This window comes from Tetrahymena thermophila (genome assembly GCF_000189635.1).
Source record: "Tetrahymena thermophila SB210 genomic scaffold scf_8254028, whole genome shotgun sequence".
Lineage (NCBI taxonomy): Eukaryota > Ciliophora > Oligohymenophorea > Hymenostomatida > Tetrahymenidae > Tetrahymena > Tetrahymena thermophila.
Window position 1 is genome coordinate 60,394 of NW_002476022.1, and position 21,639 is coordinate 82,032.

The 21,639-nt window shown below is 22.0% G+C and overlaps 4 protein-coding genes across 4 annotated transcripts; 2 read left to right on the forward strand and 2 right to left on the reverse strand. All coding sequences in view use genetic code 6, as the record gives it.

The window, feature by feature from the left end:
- Nucleotides 1-2,296: 2,296 nt before the first annotated feature.
- TTHERM_00670240 (hypothetical protein) lies at nucleotides 2,297-6,009 on the reverse strand (the record flags this gene model as incomplete). Its single annotated transcript, XM_001026345.3, has 3 exons — nucleotides 2,297-2,780; nucleotides 2,912-3,055; nucleotides 4,205-6,009. 3 exons carry the CDS (start codon nucleotides 6,007-6,009, stop codon nucleotides 2,297-2,299), a joined length of 2,433 nt encoding a protein of 810 aa, XP_001026345.3.
- Nucleotides 6,010-10,013: 4,004 nt separating this feature from the next.
- TTHERM_00670260 (hypothetical protein) lies at nucleotides 10,014-10,385 on the reverse strand (the record flags this gene model as incomplete). The annotated part of the gene is made up of 1 exon (XM_001026347.2): nucleotides 10,014-10,385. The coding sequence occupies one exon, from the start codon at nucleotides 10,383-10,385 to the stop codon at nucleotides 10,014-10,016; it is 372 nt and encodes a 123-aa protein (XP_001026347.2).
- Nucleotides 10,386-14,514: 4,129 nt separating this feature from the next.
- Nucleotides 14,515-15,015, forward strand: TTHERM_00670280 (hypothetical protein; the record flags this gene model as incomplete). Its single annotated transcript, XM_001026349.4, has 1 exon — nucleotides 14,515-15,015. Exon 1 carries the CDS (start codon nucleotides 14,605-14,607, stop codon nucleotides 15,013-15,015), a length of 411 nt encoding a protein of 136 aa, XP_001026349.3. The 5' UTR covers nucleotides 14,515-14,604.
- A 4,781-nt stretch (nucleotides 15,016-19,796) lies between these two features.
- TTHERM_00670290 (small guanosine triphosphatase family Ras family protein) lies at nucleotides 19,797-20,781 on the forward strand (the record flags this gene model as incomplete). The annotated part of the gene is made up of 5 exons (XM_001026350.2): nucleotides 19,797-19,841; nucleotides 19,976-20,199; nucleotides 20,289-20,396; nucleotides 20,453-20,549; nucleotides 20,599-20,781. The coding sequence occupies 5 exons, from the start codon at nucleotides 19,797-19,799 to the stop codon at nucleotides 20,779-20,781; spliced, it is 657 nt and encodes a 218-aa protein (XP_001026350.2).
- Nucleotides 20,782-21,639: the final 858 nt, after the last annotated feature.

Below are 21,639 nucleotides of genomic sequence, written 5' to 3' on the forward strand. Positions count from 1 at the left end.
TCGCTTCATTTGGTTAAGCGTTAATATAATCAACGGAAAAAATATAAAGAATACGAATAATAAAGTACTTAGTTTCTAATGACATTTGCATAGTAATGAAATTATTTGAAAGTGAAGAGAAAAATAAAATTCTAAGGCGGTATATAGTTTAGACTACTTGCATTATTTATTTATTTTTTATTGTGTGTTTCGATGTAAAAAATAGGATTTAAAATAGTAGGTATGTATGTATGTAGGTAGGTAGGTAGGGATGAATGAATATCTGTCTAAGATTTTGAAATTATTAAGAAATTAATAAAGAATTTATCAATCTGTCTATGTAAGTGTGGGTAGATCTAAGGATGGTGCGGTGTTATAGATGGTTTTTAATAATCTGAGTTTTATTATTTATAATGAGCGGGTATTTCATAAAAAAATATCTTTTAATAAATAAATAGTGGTGAATTATAACTATTATTTTCATTATAGTTAATGCTAAATAAACAAACATCGATTTAACCATTTATCTATCTTTCTATTTGCTTCTCTCTCTTTCTGTATGCCTGTCTCAATCTGTCAACCTCTACTAGCTTTGCTCATTTGTTAATAGGGTTGAATAATTAATTATCCCGATTGCAAGTTTTAGTTTTTCATTTCTTTACTCTAGAAATGCTTTAATCTTCTTAATACTTAATATTTAGTAGGTTCTACTGGAAATATTTGACTATTACTCACAGACGTATTCTCTCTCTTTTAAGTGATGCTAATTATTTAAATTTAATTACTCTCTACTGATAAAATTTTTCATCAGTTTGAGAGAATGCTAATTTATTTAAGTAGCTTACTTAAAAGAGGAGTAAGAGTTTTCTAATGTTATGTATGGTTGATCTATTTTTAATCAGCCATTTATATGTCTATATTTGTATGATTAAGTGAGTATTCATTAGTACTTTGATATGGCTTAGCAGAGAAATCATGAAAATAGGCTAAATATTTTGTTAGATTGCAAAATATTTAGTAGTCAGAAATAGTACAAGGCGAGCTAGCTTACTTAATTGTTATTTTATTTTTATCTTTTAAAATATTAATATGAAATAACTTAATGATTATTTTATCGGATAGGGGATAGATAATTAAATTATCATGCATTAAATGTGTAAAAGGTAATATTAAATCTAAAGGGTAATAAAGGTTTAAAGATTTTGAATTCCTAAGATGAATCATGAGATAAATAAATGTACTTAGCATTTTCTCAAAAAATAGACGTTCAATTTTATTTTTCTTATTATTTATTTATGTTATTGTTATAGAAAAGTAAACTAATTATATTTATTTCTTTGTTCAATTATGATTTATTTATTTATATTATATTATATTAATTATTATTTTATTTGTAATTTGAAAAAAATCTCTAACTATTTATTATATAAGCTACCTAAAACCAACTCTTGTAGCCCTTGTTGAATCCTTAAAAAAGCTAAATTTAATCCTTAATATTCATTTTATCAAAAAAGTATATTTTGAAACTTTAAAGCGATACCTTTGAAGTCAATAAAATGAAGAGTATTGAAATGCTACTTAATTTTTTTTATCTTTTAATGAATATTTTAAACTTAACTTATATCCTAAAAGCTTTATCTGTTTAGATTTGGTTAAATTTATTAATTAGATTTTATTGGTAGGTATCTAGGTAGGTATGTATTTATGTAGATCGTATGGTATATTTTGAGTATCGTTATTATTAAGATTGTTAGGTTTTTAAAAAATATAGAGAATTTTCTCAGTATTCCATCACTTTGTTTGTTTGTCATCCGATTCCGTTTCTTTTATTTATTGTATTCTCATTAAAAAAGGTTTTGATTCCTTCCTTCGTTCCTTCTATCCATCGTTTTATGCATCTAATCTTATTCTTGCATTTTTTTTTATATGCATAATTGCTTGTTTGTTAGGTAGAAGATTGGCTTGATTGATTATGAAGGAATTTTTTGAATTTTATTCTTTATGATGCAGTTGATGAGTTTTTTTATTATATTAGTTATATGAAAAAAAGTGAAGATAGAAAATGTAATTAGGTTTTCAAATTATAGTTGTTGATCAAAGATTATATTATTATATGAAGAAATTTTATGGAAAATAAATAAATCGCTCTAAGTTAGTTAGTTAGTTATTTATGTTGTTAGCAAAGCCAGGTTATCGGAATTTCATACATCGATGACCAAAACCTGCTAAGGCGATTTATTGTCAATCATTAAATAGGCAGGTAAATTTGCGCTGACTACTTAAGTGACTTTTGCAAGTGCTTTCCACTTCTGATTTCTCAATAATTTTTATTGAAAGTAGGATTGTTGGCTTCGAATCCGTATTCGAAATCAAGTTTTCTTTGAGAAGAAGAGTGAAGATCAGTTGTAGCTACACTGCTTGTACGTTGTTTTGTAGCTCCAAAAAAATTATCAGAACTTCCAATCTATTGATTGCCTGAGTTGAAGTATGAATCCATTCCTGCGTTTCTTGAATTATATACTCTTCCGTTATTTGCTTCATCTGCGTATGATCCATAATATCCATTAGAATTGAAATTATTATTTATATTAGAGCAACTTCCTCCATAGTATCCATTTTTATTTTATTTAGGCTTGGATTGGGAATTTATTAAGTCTTCGATTGTATCATTTTGTGAAACATATCCGTAGAGGGTATCATCATCGTCTTTTTTAAAATTTGTAGACATCATGTTACCTTACTGATTGTAATAAGGGTTTTCATCTTCGTAAATCACTGAAAGGGCTCCATCCATGTTATCGCTTTGAGTTTAATTATATTTAGTTAAGACTTAATAAAGTAATTAAAAAATATAGGGGAAAAGGTATGGTAATAATTATTTGTATACTTTTTTCCTATATTTTTTTAAAATGATTGGATATTAGTAAAGTACCTGTGATTGAAATTTCCGATTTAGTTGTGATTACCAATGGAGCTCATGTAATTGTGATTATTGTGATAGTAGTAATCTCCGAAGGGGTCTGACATGTACTTTCTAAGCTTGGGTTAGTAAGCGAAGTCTTCGTATTGGTTAATTCTATAGTAGATTATAATAAGAAATGTTTTAATACACTGAGAGTAAAAATATATAGAGAGAGTAAAAATATATCTCGAGAAAGGACTTAAGATTATTTTTGATTATTTTTTGTAGATAAAAAATTGCACTCTAAAAATATGCCCTGCTTCTGCTATGTTTCAAAATTGCAAATATGGAACTATACAGCGGGATAGATTATTTTTTTTTTAAAAAAAAGCAAACAAGCAAGATTTTATAAAAATGAAATAAGTGACGATTAGGCGGAAGAAATTTTCAAGGAAAATGATGGAGTAAAGTCGGGGAGAAAAAAAAGATATCTTTTGCAAAAGATTTAATATCTATCTAGATAAGAGAGGAATTTTGGGTGAATGCTTGTTTGCTTGTTTGATTGTTTGTTTGTTTGTAAATTTCTAATAATGAAAGTGGAAAAAGAAAAACAAAGAAAAAATCAAATTAAATTTTTTGATAGAGAGCTTATCAAACAAAATTTGTTTGCTTGATTATAAGGCTTCTTTTAAATTCGCTTTCTATTACTAATACTTCAATTTTAGGGATTTTTTTTTACTTTGAAATTTTCAATTAATTCTTCTTCCTCTTTATTGACTTACTTACTTTATAAACAAAATGAGGAAAACAAGCTAACACATTAAGTAAGTAACTAATTTAAAAATTGTTTGCTTGCATCTAAGCTAACAAATACTTGATACAATTTTTTGCTATTATTTTAATATTACCTCATTTTGATGATTAAAAATGTACTCTTATTTATTATTTTTATCTATTATATATTTAATCTTTAAACGATAATGCATGCATTATGCGCTAACAAAAAAGATAATTTAGTTTAGTTTAGCTTAGTTTGTTTTTGATTGATTTTTTTTATTTAAAAGTAATAAGATTTTTATATGCAAGTGACTTTTAGAAGAGTATCTTTTTTAAATACAAAGAAAAGTTAAGCGTTTTTTTTAAATATTTATAATGTGTCCATATTTGTTTGCTCTTCTTTTTTATATGTTTATTACACTAAATGCCTCTAAATAAACTTAAAAGGTAGACAAAAAAAATTTGTATGCTAGTTTTACACTTCTTCTCCCGCATACAAATTGTAAATACCAAAAATTTGTAAATTTAAATAAAAAAAGCTATTACTAGTTATTCATGAGTTCTTACTGGCTCATAACTTCTTCTTCATAACCTTGCATAGAATGGGCAGGCTTACGAGGAGACATAATGCCATTTTTATTAGGGGCTTGATGATGATTGTAACCGTCTAATGACTAATTGTTATTAGCAGCATGATGATGATGGTGAATTGCAGAGTTGTCGCTGAATTCATTATTAGCAGCACGATGTTGTTAGTTTCCTTGCTAGAAAGGAGCAGCTTAAATATTACTTTCTGCTTCCTTATTTTACATATCTTCTTCTGAATGATAAGGATAAAAATTATTGTTCGTTGATGCGTTGGTATTGCTGTAAGTGGGATTATATTAATCTATGTTCTCATTCTATCTGCTGTCGCTAGCTTGTGCTATCTATTAATTATTTTATGAAAAGTTGTTGCTGGTGGGGTATTTTAGAGGGGAACAGTTGTTTTAAATGTTTTGGTCTTGTTTGCTTGATTTCTTTGAGGCCTTCTTTTGCTTGGTAACCTTTTATTGGGGTAATACTTCAGCTGATTCGCTGCATTAATTACTAGCTTTGTTTAATGCAGATGCATTGTCCCTTGAAGAGGAAGTAATTTCTCCATTTGCTATCATAAGTTTTTCCCTCAAATTATCAATAGCGTTTTCTAATGTGGTTCCCTCCTTTAGGTTAGCAAGATGGAATACTAATTTTTCTTAAAGCTATTGAGCTTCTCTTACCTTCTGGTATGCCAATTTTTTGTTATTATTTGGCATCTAGATGATAGGTACACAATTATCAAAATTTAGCTATACTTCTTCGATATTGCCATTCATATTTAAAGTAGCTCTTTAAATTTCAACTGGTAAAACACTCCAATTCATCAAAAGAGATGCAGGATTGCAATTATTTGAAGCAGATTTGTCAAAACCAATTGATGTGAACTAGCTTTACTAATTAGAAGGATATCCTGAATTGTAATTTGAGTAGCAACTAGCATTGCTACTATTTAAATTATTCTTTTATGAAGATGATTAAGTGTAAGTTTGGGGGTTTGAGTTTTGTTGATAGTAAACTGAAGATTTTGGTGAAGGAGAGTGTAAAATATGATCTTGAGTGTGAAGGGGAGCTTACTAATAGTTAAGGGATTCTTGAATCGGAGAGATTGCAGGGGAGAAGTTTATTGAGTTAGCGTGTATATTTATACATTCATAGGGAGGTTGGGTGAAATTAGCCTGATTCTAAAGGTGGGGACGATTAGTAACTCCTTGATTAGTGCTACTGGTCGAAGACCCAACACAATCGTTGTAAGAATACAAGTCGAAGGAAGAGATCTCCGAAGTAAGGGAAGAAGCCTAACTACGAGGTGAAATCTTAGTCTGGTTCTTCTTTTTTGAATTCGCTTAATACAAATTTTGTTATTATTGTTGATTTTACTGTTGATTTAGTTAATAAGGAGTATTTGCAAGACACTAGCCGTTCAAAGAACCCTAGCTAGGGGCACCTGATGAAGAAATTGAGCATTTAGAAGTCAAGGAAGGTGGAGCAGTCGAGCAGGTAGAAGATGCTAAATTGACTGTTTTATCAGACCAGCTAGGAGAGGTAAGTTAAGAAATGACTTACTTGTTCTTTTGAATTTGTTGGTGCTACTATTACTGTTTAGGAGTGCTCTTGTTAGTAGCAGAGGAAGCTGATTCTTTTCTAATCTTTTTTTAAACTTTTTACACCTTGGCCTTGGTAGGAGTTTATGATGAATTGAGGCCATCAGGATTAGAAATCTACACGATCTCATTAGTAGTATAGTTCATTATCATACTTTCACTACTCAGCATCGTCTTCAATTTCAGTCAGTCAGTCAGTCTATCTGGATCTCTCTCTTTGCAATATTATATATAAATATATATATATTTTTCCCTGTAAATGAAATCTAGTTCGAGAAATTTTTTTTTTCTTTTTGTTATTTTCGATTATTGCTTTTTTTGTTTGCCTTTCTCTTATCTATTTAATATTACTAACCATTCTTGGGATATTGTCACTTAATCTCAGCTTGTACTTCTAATGCATATTATCAAAAAGCTATCTATCTATCTATCAATCAATCAATATATCAACCATTCTATTAAACTTGATAGTAAAAAGTGAATTACATTTTGCATCTCATTATTAATCCTATAGCATATTCATTCATTTATAAATTGTGCATATAAATCTAATCATTATACAATTCCCCAAATGCAAAAAAAACCAATCGAATTGTAGCTATTCACTATTTACTACTATACCCCCACCTATTCGCATTTATAAACTATACTTTAGCTTGCACCAATCAGCTTTCTCCATTTCACTATGCTACATCAAATGGCTCTCAAAAATAAAAATAATATTTTAGATTTTTATAAATAATTCGTTTATACTATGTTTCGCAGACCAGTAGTGATTTTGCTCAACTAGTACTAGTTCTGCCTAACAAATACTTTTTTTATTCGTTTGTATAATCAAAAATTTCAGTACCTTTAGATTGAGAGCAAAATAATTCAATTACAACACTCCTTAACTTTTTTACCCCTTTTACATGCATATAAAAAGGAATTTAAATTTTTTAGATTTTGTGTACTTATAATTTCTTTCCTTCCCTCCAATTCTTTATTTTCTTTTTTACTTATATGAAATTGTCTCAATCTCTATTAATGCTCTCTTTCCTGCATCAAATACAAATATCTCATAAAATGGATGCTATATAAGATAAAATATATCTTATTGAGTTGGTTCAAAAATTACCTAATAATTACCTCCAATAGACAATCAATTTATGAAGTATTTTTCCAGTAATTTTATAGTTATTTTAACTATTTTTAACTATGTTTATTTTTTAGGACTAAAAAAACACTACTCACTCATTCAGACTTTGAGCATCTACTCTCAAATTTATTCTACTTAAAAGGAGAATCAAATCTCTATTAAATCAACTATTAAGAAATTAATCTAAATTTGTATTTTAAAAGTAATTAACATATAATAACTTGAAATAAATAGATTGTTCGTCACTCTTTCTAATTACATCAACAAAAAATTTTTAGCTTGAAATTAAATCGTAACATTTACGTAATCTAACGACCTTATTAATTTTTGAATAATTCTTTGAATAAATACGCTGACATACTTTATTAGTATTTTTTATAAATGCTAACTCAAAATAATATTTTCTAACTGTATAAATATTAATTCAATTTTGATCAATTTTATACTCAATTTAGACTCTTTAATTTTAATTATTTTCCTTTCATTTATCAAATTTAAATCTACATCTATTCTGCTAAATCAAAATAAATCAGTTAACAAATTTTAACGAACTATTAACATATCATTTAATTAATTTAAAAAAAATTATAACCAGTTCTATCTTACCTCTATTAACTAAAAAGTATAAAATCAAAATTTGTCATGTTCATTTTCTAATTAATTTATCCTCAAATAAGTTTTATGTAATTATTTTTAACGCTGTGTTTTTTTAAAAAAATACATTCCTTATTTTCTTTTTTTTTCATAAAACATTTTTAAAAATCATAATATTTTTATAATTAGATAAATGAACCCCTAAATTTAAAATTGGTAAAAATTATATTTAAAAACCCTAAAAAATATTTAAAAGTTTGAAGTTTACATAAAAACAGTTTCTTCATAAAATATTTTTGATTCAAGAAACTCATTAAAAAATTAAGTCACATAATTGAATCAAAATATAAATTGTATTTTTGTTGATAATACTTCTAAATAAATTCTAGCTGCCACAAAAAATAAATAGTGTTTTGAAGTAAAAAATAGAAATTTTTCTATTTAGTATAATAATGCTAAAAAACTTAAATGTAATTTATAAACAAACGTAATTAATTTAAAACTTTAACATTATTTATACTTTGATCATAAAATCTATTAAAAAAACTTAATTTAAAAAGCTTGTCATTTTAATTTAACTTTCTAAAGTATGATAAAAATAAATATAAATTATTTTAAATTCAAATAAAATATTTAACACTCATTTAAATATTAACTTCTTCTAATTATTTATTTAATTAACTCTAAAATAAGGTGAAAAATAAATAACTCATTAACATTTTTAAACAAAATAAATTAATAATTTTAAATTCTAAAAAACATATTAATTTTAAGAAATAATCAAATATAGTATCTTAATTAGTCTTTGAGATAAATTTAAATATTTTATACTATAATTACTATAATTTTTACTTTCCAATTTTGAGGTGTTTGATGATGATATTACAGAGATATTATTTGTTCTTTTTTAAACAAATATATTATCAAGTTTTATATCATTATGGACAATGTTGAACTTAAGGTGCAACTTCTAAAAATCTTAAAATTGAGCAATTTTTCTAATGATTGAGAAGATTACAAAAGCTTTAATTTTTATATATAATATTTCCTAATTTAGAGGCAAATATTTTATTTTAATATTAACCCAAAAATGTTTAAGAAAATCTAATTTTTTATTTATTTAAATAATGACCAGATATGAAGAAATATACAAAATAGCAGCATATAATTTTCATTTATCTCTCATTTCATAAGTTTAATTTATTTTGGCTAATAAAATTATTTGTCCTCTAGTAATATTATTATTTTAATTATTTAAGGTAAACTCAAATATATATTTTTTATAAAATCTGTGCAATCTTAGGTCTAATAAAAATAAAAATAAATTAAATTTAAAAAATTTCATATTTATCTATAGTATTAAAAATCAAATAATAAATATATAAACACTTCAAGTTTATTCATTTTAAAGTGCAAATTTAATATGGAAAATCAAAAAATAAAAAAAATTTATCCTTCATATGAAATATATATTACATATTCAACAATTTTTAAGATATCTGAGTATTTATTTCAATTCAATATTATATTTCTATGAGATGATTTAGTTTTTATAAATAAATCTACATTGAGTTGATATTGTTTCATTGATAAAAAACAAATCTAAGCCCCAAATCCATATATAAATAAGTATTTTGCTGAAATTTAAGTGCTAAATTTTTTGAATTTTTTTCAATTTATACCGACCTACCTAACTCTAGTATATTTAGTTTAATAAATTTTATTTTACTTGAACTAATATTATTTAGATTTAACAATGAATGTTACACTAACTTTTTTATCATTTTTCTTCATGAGTCAAACATAAACTCATATCTGATATATCTTATAATTATCTAACTATCTGTTCTTTTTATTTGAAATAAAACTAAATAAATTTTATAATATTTAAAATTAATTAAATTAATAAAAGTTTCTTTTCAATATTTCTGAAAAATAATAAATTTAATAATACAAAAATATTTTATAAATGTAATAGATAAAATTATCTATTTATTTTTTAAAAAATATTCTTTAATTTTATTTTTATTAATAAAATAAGTTTCTAATTTCATTCATTTCTTAATATTGATCTAAAGTTACTTCAATTTATGATTTTGATTATTTTAATATTTTTTAAATTTAATTTTAAATATTAACAATATTTTTTTCTAATAGATTTTCTTATCTTTCTTTATTCATTTCTTTTTATTTATACTAAATATTTATTATTTTAATTATTTATTTTTCATTTTTGATTTTATTATTCGTTTGTTATTATTAATTAATTAATGATATATTTTTTCTTCTATATTTTAAAAGTTTAAATAAAGAGATTACATCAAATAATAAGCTCACAAATATAAATATACTTTTAAAAAAAGTAATATTAAGTTTAATTATAATATTATTTAATTATTCTTATTATTATAATTATTCCTTTATTAAATTTCAGCTTTTTCTATCAAACTTTAAACTAACATAATCTAAATTAGTGGTAAAGGTGTTTCAGAATTAGATTAAGCAAAAGTAAACTGCACTAATCAATCTCACAAATTTGACACTTTTGCTTGACTAAAAATTGTTTATATGCTTTGGATTGTGATATTTTTTAATATAAAAATGAATTTAAAATAATATGACTAACTCTTTTAATTTATTTATAAGCTTTTTATTTGATTTATTTTTCATTATTATACTGTTTGTGTTTTTTTTTTCTTTGTTAATTTAACTCTTTCGTTTTTTCATTTTAAGCTTTTGCTCTGGATATTAATTAATGACTAAGTTAGGTTCTGCTTTAGCAAAGAGTACTCATCTCTAAAATTTGATACTTCATCTTAATTAAAAACCGTAAATTTTTTTGAAGTTTTTTTTATCATAAAAATTAATTTAGAACAATAAAACTCTTTTAATTTACTATTTATTAGCTTTTTATTTATTTTATTTTTCTTTTTTATTGTGAATGCGTTTTTCTTTCTTTTTTTTAATTTAACACAATTTTTTCATTTTCATCTTTTTGCTCCCACTCCAACTAAAAGAATTGTTTTCTATACTGATGGTACCTCATTTTATCATTTTATTGAGCTATATGGCTAAGAAACACTTTTAGTTTATCACTATGTGGGTTTTGAGATCAAAGAAGAAAAGTGTTTTGAAGAATGCCTGAACAAAAATGATAACCTATTTAGAAATATTCAAGGTTAATTTGAATAAATAAAAAAATCCTATTTTTTATATTATTTTCTTGGATTAATTAATATAAAATAAAAAAATATCATAAAAAGGATTTAAAAAAGGTGGTTTTTGGCTGTAAAGAAAATGAATTAACTTTTTTTCATTAAAAGTGAATTTGTGTAATTTATGTTTTGTTCTAAATAAATAGATTTTAATCTAAGAAAATTTTTTTCAGATTTTAAAGACTGATTATAATTAAATTTAAATTAACAATTTAACTTTATTTTGATTATAGTTTCTACTTAATTGAAATAATTATTTCTAAAATAAAACAATTAAAAGCAAAAAAATACTCTGATTATATTTTTGAGTATTTTATATTAATAATTTCCAATTAAATTCATTTTCAGTTTAAAAAATATTTAGATTTTTAAAAACAATTATTTATTAATTTCATATATTTATATTAAATTATTAAATAATGAGCTCTAACATTGAATATTTTTTAAACATAAAAATAAACTTTAATCTAAATTAAATTATCAATAGAGATTAAATATCTGAAATAGGAATATTTAATTTTTTATGTATTATTTACTAATCATAGTTATATTTTATTTAATCATTACTGACAGATTAACAAGTATTTTACCTAAAAAAAATTCATTTAAATTTTAAATTTTGGTAATCTAGATTTAGATAAACCAAACAAATATTTACTTATTAATAAAGAATTGTTTAGAAATCTAAATGGTTTATTAAATTTATTAATAAAAGTTACGATAAAAATATTAAACATTTAATTTATTTTTAAAAATAACATAGTCTATCATTAAATTAAAATAATGACGAGATAAATTTTTATATTGAAATGATCATATTAATTACGGAAATTCTAAATTATTGAAAAAAAAAACAACCTTTTTTGTCTAATTTGAAAACTACTTTTTAATTCATAAAAAACTTGTTGTCATTAATTAATTTATGTTCCTCAAATATTTTAAATTTATTTTTTAAAATGTTATCATTATTTATACCTTTTTCATCAATTAGTTACAATAATGGTTTCTTTTTTTTGTTTCAAGAATTAAATTATCAATTATCTTTTTAAATTGTGATAATTGAACAAATTTTAATTAATTACTTGTTGTGATATATAATGCTTTAAAAATAAAAAATTACTAACCAATATTTTTAAATATAAAAATTTGTGTTTTTAAGTAAGATTTTGTGTAAAATAACAAAAACAATCCAGCCAAAAAGTACCTCATTTAAATTGCACCAGTGCATAAAGTGATTTGAGATTATATACTCCTAAGAATTAATAAATTTCTAATTTTTGGAGTTAGCTAGTTATAATTTGGTGTCTTAAAAATATGGTTTTTTATATATTTATGATAAATGCAGTTAATAACTAAAGCTAAAAAAATTAAAAAAAACTAATTATTACTATGGATCATAAATATTTCTATCAACTATTTAAAAGAAAACCTAGTTAGTTTAGTATTTTATTATTTCAAAATTATTGATTTTTAATTATGAAGGAAATTTTGCAAAAAATAATTTAATGAAGTTAATGAATAGTTTTTATTACCACAAAGCTGGCTATAATCACATAATTAACTATTATTAGATTTATCAATATATTTTATAATAATATACTCTAAAATAGGGTATTAAGACAGAAACAAAAATATTTTAAAGCTAAATTAAAATGATTATATTATAGTATCTCAAATAATTTTAATAAAGGTGGATAAGGAAAGTTAAAAATGTAGCTTGAGTATTTATGAAATATTGAAATTATTTGAGTAATTACCTAAACACATTACTTGTTTTAATTATTACATGCAATATCTAATTAATCAATTTTAAATATTCTTTTGCTTTATCTTAATCCCAATTAATAATTATCCTGAATTTTTCCACGTTAAGTAAGGGAGTAAAAGAAAATTTTATTGTACTTTATTTTTAAATCCATTATCAAAATTACTCCTAATTATTGAACAAGGAAAGCTGATTCTGAAATGAGATAAAATTTATTATAATACTAAGAAACAAAGACTACATAAAAAAATATTGATAACTTTGTATACTTTATCTAAGGATAATAATTAAAGCATAGAAATAAGATCTATTTCATTGCAAGGAATAAGGAAATATTTATAATTTACCAAAAACTATTTCAGAAACGCTTTTACATCTTCTGTTTTAATTATAAAAAATGTCATAAAAAATTAATGGTAAAGAAGGTAAAATTTTAAAAAATTAAGAGCTGGAAAGCTGTTAAAATTTTTTTTTAGTGCCAGCCACTCAATAAGATGGATTTTTTAAAATTATGGCACATTGAATTCACCATAATATCAATTTACGGCTAGTTGAAATATTATTTATAATAATTTACGTATTTTTATTTTTATACAGATTACGTAATTTATCAACAATTATTTATTATTTATTAATATTAAATAAACGCCACTCAGTTTATTAAACTAATATTTAGAGTAGAAAGATGAGAATATTTTGTAGAAAAATGATTAAAATAAATTTCAAAGAAATTGAATCATTTAGGAGTTGAAAAGAAAAAATAGTATTTAAGGATTCAAATTTATTTGATAGCTCTACTCAGTTTAAGATAAATTAGAGTACGTTCAAGATAGTAAAATTTAAAGTGTATTTTGGAGAAAATCAAAAAGTTAAGTATACTTGATTGCAAATTAATAGTTAGTTTTTTTGAAATTTTGATGACTCCAGTTAGAAAATAAAAATGTATTTTTGTTAATAAATTATTAATGAATAAGTTAATAAAAGTTTTTCCCTTTTCTCAGTTTCTAGATTAAAAATAATCAAATTTTCTTATCTAATTTTTTCTGATTTAGCCAGCCTAAATAATCAAAGATTTTTTAGATCATATATTAATTAGTGTGAAATCAGCAAAGAGACATACATAGCTGTTGATGATTTAACTAGACTAAAATCTATAAGTAAAATAGCAAAAAAAAAATTGTTATTTCATCAAACTGAAAATTTTTCATACTAAATCACAAATAAATAATGCTAACTTAAATCACTTCATTATTTAAAAATATCCACAATAGCAGCGTAATAGAATTACTTAAAATGATGCGAACTAGTTTTTTTAGTTATAGAATTACTAATAATTAAATTATTTGGATAAAAATAACCAAAAGATGTATTTAATTTATTTCTTTTTGAATGTATTTCAAATCTTTCTTTATTACTTTGTTTGATTATTTATCAGTGAGTGAGTGAGTGTATCTGTTTGGTTGGTTGATTTTATTGATTCTTTAATTGAATTAATATTTTCTACTTTTTTAAATTAAAAGTGCCAATCAATTTCTTGAATGTATTTATTTTTTTTCAGGTAATAAATGACATGGGATTACATATAAACTGCTAAATATGATAGGAACAACATTTAATTAAAAATACTAATTTTTAGATGTGTAATTTGTCTAAATTGATTTTTATTAGCTCTTTTCTATAAGATAAATAATTTATTAAGTATTATTTTTCTTTCTACAAGATAATGTAATAAATAATGCTTGAATAGATAAAGACTGATATAAGATTACTTCAATTTTTTGTTTTTTCATGCATTACATTAGATTTATTGATATATATTTTCTATTCAATTTATGAGCAGATCAATTAGTAATTAATCATTCTTGTATTTTAAGGGTAGGAAGGAAGGAATAAATCAGATATTAAATTAAAACGAAAAAAAATTGTTATTAAAAGCTAATCATTGCAATTCAAAAACTAAGATAATAATTAAGCAAAAAAAAAAATTTAATTAAATAACTTTGAAAAACAAACAAACCATCATATTATTTTTTCAAAAATTTATTGATATTAAAATGGGCTGCGTACAATCTGCTAAACCAATGAACAGAAAGAGTTTATAAATTGAATAAAATATGAATGATTGCTCCATTCAAGTCGCTAAGAAAAGATACAACCCTGATTTAATGAAAAATGGTTGCTAAGCTGCTGAATTAAATGATTTCTCTCTTTGTGCTACTGATAAGAAAAGAGGAAATTATGACGACATTGATGATATGAATGAATTCGATAACTCATTTGATGATGAAAAGAATACAAATTCATCTAAATCTGAAGAACAATAAGATACAAAATAAGTTATTCCTGCTTAAATGCAAATTAACTGGTAATTATAAAATAATATTGGTGAAAGCTCTCTCCTTCAAAGAAGATTCATCAACAATAAATTAAAAATTAATTCTAATTGTGAAATCGCTTGCTAATGAGCAAAAAGACAAAAAAAACTCTCTTCTAAAAAATTATCCACAAATCTAGCTACACTATACAAATAGATAGACAGATAAGAGGAAATTTTGAAAACGAAATTATTAATTAAGAAAATTAGATTCATAACAAAACTATAAAAATTAAAACAATCATCAAAATAAATTATTGTTATACTATTCAAACAAATAAACAAACAAAAAACATCTCTAATCTTCTCATTCTCAACTCTCTAAAATGGCCATTTATTTTCAGCGTTCTAAACTATGCTGAATTTTGGTTATCTTATATTCTAATCTTTATTAACAACTGTAAATGATTAACACTAATACTTAAAATATTTTTTATAAAACTTAACTTATTTTTGTAAATCTATCTATCTATAATCTCTCTATCTTGTTACTCAATTTATTTTTTTATAATCATCAAAATAATTACTGATTCAGAAACTATTTATTTTCGCTTACACTCAAATAAATACTAATTATTTCTTACTTTATGTACAATTTTGAGATAATATGCATAGAAGTTAACTAGCATTTGCTAAAAGTAAGGTTGCTCAGATTTACATTCTCTTTTGTAATTTCAAATGATTTATAGACTTACTATATTCCCTTTTTCATTACTCTTATCAATCCAAATATTCATCAGTAATCCAATAAATTTTTATTGATTTCAGATTTTATTTAGAAATATCCTCCACTACTTAAATTTCTTTCTAAAAGAAATCAAGATTAAGTTTCTAATTAATTTTATTCAAGAAAGTTACTCGAACTTAAATATATATTTTTCTTGATAAAGCCTACATAATTTTACACTATTTTAAAATAGGTTTATCTTATGCAAATTAAAAGAAATAAACCATTTTTAAGTAAAACGAGTTGAAGCTTTTCGCAATCATCCAAACTCACAAAATATCACTAAATCTCATTTTTAACTCTCAATTGTACAACTCGTAGACAAAAAAAAGTTAATTTATGGTAAAACAACAATTTTTTAAAAAGAAAAAACTGAAATAAGCGTTGAATTACTTCAAAAATTTTAGTGAAGTCTTACTGACTTGTATTCTTACTATTGAGCAAATTTTAATTAAAAATAATAAGAAAATTTATTTGTCTATCAAAGCTATTGAAAGATTTTTTATTTAGATAAGTAATGCTAATAGATTTTGATGGCTTGGCTTGTTTGATATCTAAATCAATATTAAAGAAAAATAAGCTGCTTTTATCCAATATTTCTAATATTTTATTCAGTAAAAATATTAAATAAAAATTTAGTTATTAATTTTTTTTTTAAATGAAAAAATTTAAATATATTATTTTTTTTCATACAAAATATCGATTCATTATCCTAATCATATAGTTTTAATCAGATTTTTCATTGGGTTAATAAATTAAATTAAAAATCTAACACTTTTTACATCGGTTATCACTGCTCTTTGTAATATATTTATCATTAAAATATTTGAGGCCAGCCTGTTTAAAATATCTTTAAAAATCCAAATTATTCAATCATTTTACTGAGAAATATGCATCTTTATTATTTTAAGGTAAATTTTTTAATTTATTAATTACTTTGAAACGAATTTACTTTGATATCTTGTTAATTTTACTATCCCCCAAACCTGAGAATCTTTTGTAGTATTTTTACATGAATTACGTATTAAAACAGCTTGAATTGTTGTTATAAAGGATTTTCTCCACTACCTGAAAACATTTAAACAAAAACTCTATTTTTTTTCTCTCAAAAAAAAGCAAAATATTAAAAATATACAAAAATCTAAATTCTATGTTAAAATATATCAAGTATTTAGATTTTAGCGACCAAAACTAAATAAATTTAGGAATTATGTATAAGTGAAATAGTAAATTATGATAAATAGAATAAATACCATAAAAAATTGTGAAGATGAATTCTGAGGTTAATTCAAATATAAATTTTTTTACAATAAAATCTAAAATTATTAGATCATCTAATTGATCTTTAATTCAAAAAAATTTTAGCTTAAGAAATGATAATATGACATAGACTTTATAAATAGAAATTAATCAAATTTATTTTTTACTAAAGAAATAAATAGCTTACATTAAATAATAAATATACAAACTTTTGATGAAAAATCTCAAGCTTTTTTTTGTATTTACATTTTCTAAATTTTTTAAGCTTAAAGGCCTAAAATATTATTTTGTTTTTTCTTTAAAAAATACCAACTAAATCTTTAGATAATATTTATTTTTACTTAGTTTTTATGAATGATTTTTTGTTTTAATATAAATGAATGAAATCAAAATCAATTTAACATAATAAATTTAGAAGTAAGTATGAAAAATATAATATATTGTTAAAACTAGGTAAGAACCCTGACTGGCTATTTACTATTCTCAATTACTCAGTATTTCCCTTTCATGTCATTATTAAATTATTTAAAGCAATCTGAGTAGTACCAACTAAAAAATAACCAATTAAATTTATTCATATTCTTAATACTTTACTCAATTTTAATAATTTTTTTACATCAGTGCTACTTCTTTATTTTTAATTACATAGAACTATTTATTTAAAGACATTTAATAACTATAAATCAATTATCATGAAGTTCTAGATACATTTCCCATTTCGCACTGATTTTTAAACAATAAAGATATCTATTTAATTAAGACAATATGTATGGTAAAATGCTTACATTATTTTCTATATTTGTATTTTTATAAAGTTTCAAATAAAAGAATTTCAAATTAATTTACTCCAAATATTTATAGAATATTTTCAAAATTATAAAATTGATTAATTAAATTTTTTACTTTTTTTATTTACTTAACTAGAAGATTATGTAATAATTTATTGAAAAAACTCTTAATATGTCAATATAAATTGCTTGAATGACATATTTATAAATTTAGCTCTAATTCATAAATGATATGATAATACTGATTTATTATAACTAATATTAATCACTTTCTTGAACAGTAGAAAATATATCAAATATTAATTAAAATTTGATTGATATTCATGATTATTTAGATATTGTAAAAAAAACTCTGTACTTTCTATTGCTATTTACAATTTATATTTCTCAATAATTACATTCAAAAAAAAAATAAAACCTAATAAAACATATTAAATAAATATAAATAGATGCATAAATATAAGTTTTATTTTTTCAAGTAGTTAATCAAGGTTGTTTATACAAAGCATAATAAGTTTAAAATTTAAAGTAGAAAATTAAATAAAAATTGAAATTTTTTTTTTAAAGGAATTATCTAATAATAGAAAAATAAACGATTAAAAATATAATATGTGTATTTGTAGATACCTATAAAAAATATTTTTAAAAGGTATTCATTTAGCTAGCAATTATTTAATTATTGTATCAGTTAAATAAAACTTTTACTAAATTCTTCTTTATTTATATCATGGATTCAGTCTAAATTGTATCTAAGCTTTAAATAAACTCATTTTACTATTATATTGAATCATTGGTTTGTTCATTATAAACTTTTACAATATTTTAAAATCTATTTGCTAAAAATTAAAATAATTTAATAAATAAAATTAAAAAATTTTTTTGTAAAAATTGATATTTATATTATAATCTATTACCTAATACCTTTAATAAAAAACTTAATACTAATCAAATTAAATGACTTGAATAATATTATTAAGTTAAATAAATAAATAATTTTATTTAAGCTAGAATCAGGGTTTAAAATCTAAAATATTCTCTTGCAAAAAAGATTGATTTTAAAATAAAATTTAATTAAAATGGTCTTAAATGCTTTATTCAAAGTAAAAAAATGATAAAGCTTGAAGAAAAAATAATCTCCGTCTTTTTTGTAGTTTTTTTCCAAAAATTAATCCTTAATTTATAAATTATATTTTTATTAATCACTCAACTTGATTGAATAAATAAGTTGAATAAGCATAAAGTATTTTAAAGTATTCATTAATACATGAGAAAATATTTTATTAAAAATTAAGTGATTGAATCCAATAAAAAAGATAGATATAGTTTTTTATGATATTAAATCAATAAATTAATTTATCCTAAATTTATTTTAACTACTTTTTAATAACAATAGAGCAAGATAATTATTTAATAGTAAACTAGTAATCCTGATACTATTATTTACAAATTTTAAGAAATCTGACAATTTATTTAGAAATTATTTTATTTATTCATTTTTATTTTATAAATTTATGAAAAAGTAATTCTAAATTTCTTTCTGTTTTTTAAAAATATTTTTTGTTTTTGCTACAGATTGGTTTAAGATTCATCAGATAATTTGAAAATTTTCTAAAATAATAGTAAAAACTCCCCCTCTTCTTAACCAAAGTTTTTATTTATTTTATTTTTGTGACTGAATAATACCATTAATAAAACGTAAATGTATTAATTAAATAATTATATAATGATGAAAAAATAGAAGACTTCATTAATTTTTTTTAATGCTTCCAATAAATAAGAAAGCTTAATGGAATTATGGAAAAAAATTATATATGAAAGTGAGTAAAACTTCACTTTAAATTATTTTATTAATTTAACCAAAGAATTACTGTAATAAAATATTTACCTATAGAAAAAAATTAAATTTTATTCAGAATTATTAAGAATCAGCGAGGTAGTTTTTATTAAGCTTTTAAATTTTGTTTTATCATTAATAAACAGAAATCAACTATTAATATTTTTTTCTTTTTACTTATTGAAAAATCTAAAAAATTTAGGTAGTGTTATAATTCAAATTATATTAGAAAAATTATTAAAAATAAAACAATAATAGATAAAATGTCATATGCTTATTTACTCAAATATATTGTTATTGGCGATACTGTAATTTTTTAAGAATTAGCTTTTATTTCAGATTCTAAATAAAGTTCAAATAGCATACCTTTATCTTTTTTGCATAATTCAGATAAAAGCTAATATTTAGTAAGCAAATATGAAATATATTTTATATGATAAAGGGTGTAGGAAAATCTAGTCTCATTATGCAGTTTACATAAGAAGTATTTAGAGATAAACATGATATAACAGTAGGAGTAGAATTTGGAGCCAAAGTTATAAAAATAAATGGATAAAGTGTAAAATTATAAATTTGGGATACAGCAGGATAAGAAGATTTCAGAAGCATAGTACGTTCTTATTATAGATCTACTGCAGGGGCTCTTGTAGTATATGATATAACTAGGTATATTAATTAAAGAATACTTGCAATACTTTCAATTATGATAAACCTATTCATTCATTTTGATATAATGCTTTTTAAATTATTCATAGGAGAGATACATTTAAGCATATAACTAGATGGGTAGAAGAAGCGACTAACAATGGGAATAGCACCTTAACCTTTATGCTTATTGGAAATAAATCTGACTTGGAAAGCTAGTAAATTTAATTTGTATTTAAGTAAGTTATATAACATCGTATTTTATTCATTTTAGGAGAGAAGTTAGTTATGAAGAAGGTTTATAGCTAGCTAAAGAACATAATATGCTATTTATAGAGACTTCAGCAAAGACCAAGCATAACGTAGAACAGGTATTACTATATTAATTATAAGCAAAGTTAATGTTTATCTTAATAAAAGACATTTTGCTAGACAGCAGTAACTATCTTAGATAAAGTAAAAAATGGAGAAATAGAAGCAACTGCAAATGGCTCTTCAGGTGTTAAATTAGGAGAAGTATAAAAGTAGGATAATATTATTTTAGATAGTAACAGCGCCAAGAATAATAATAATGGTAACAAAAAAAAGAAAAACTGTTGCTGATTTGCTTTGAAGTTTTAAATTATTTAAAATTTAATGCATTTTAGGCTAAAATATTATAAAAATATTAATATTTATAAACTGTAGATTTACATATTACTTTTATTAAATGGTTTCTTTAATTAATTAAGATAAAATAAAATAAATATAAATCAAACTCACTCATTTCATCTAAAAAAGCTTTAATAAAATAAAAATAATATGCAATTTATATTTAAAATAAAACATATTACTCCCAATTTTATTGGCATATCAAAAAATATTTAAACTTCTTTTTTAAGAAAGTTGTAAGTAAAAGTTAATAAAAATAAAATAAAATACTTTCAATAAATAAGTCAAAAAAATTCTAAAAAATTAATATCTAGAAAGGATTTATTGGATAATTTACTTAAGATTAGTAGAAAATAAATATGTAATGATTAAAAAGTAACAACGAAATATAATTAAAAAGAAAATTTTCAAATTAACAAAAAGAATAAATCAATCAATCAATTACTCAACTAATTTTTTACTATTTAATTAATTATTAACACATTTTATAATTTTCAAATTGAATATTGAATAAAAATCAAGGAGAAATATTACTTTTATAAATTTCGTAGATATAAAAAAGAATATTCCTTTTATCTGTATTAAGAATAAACTAAATCAATTAACAAAAAATGGAATGAGTAAATAAATAATTTAAGTTAATTTTAGTTTTATCAAAATATTTATTTCAAATTTATTTCTTTTACTTTATCTTGCTTAAATTTTAATTGGTACTATAAAGTAAGAAATGAATAATCAAAATCTTTTATGAAATTATCTTTTTATATTCAATAAATAGTCTCTCAAACTTGCTTTCAGAACTATTTATTT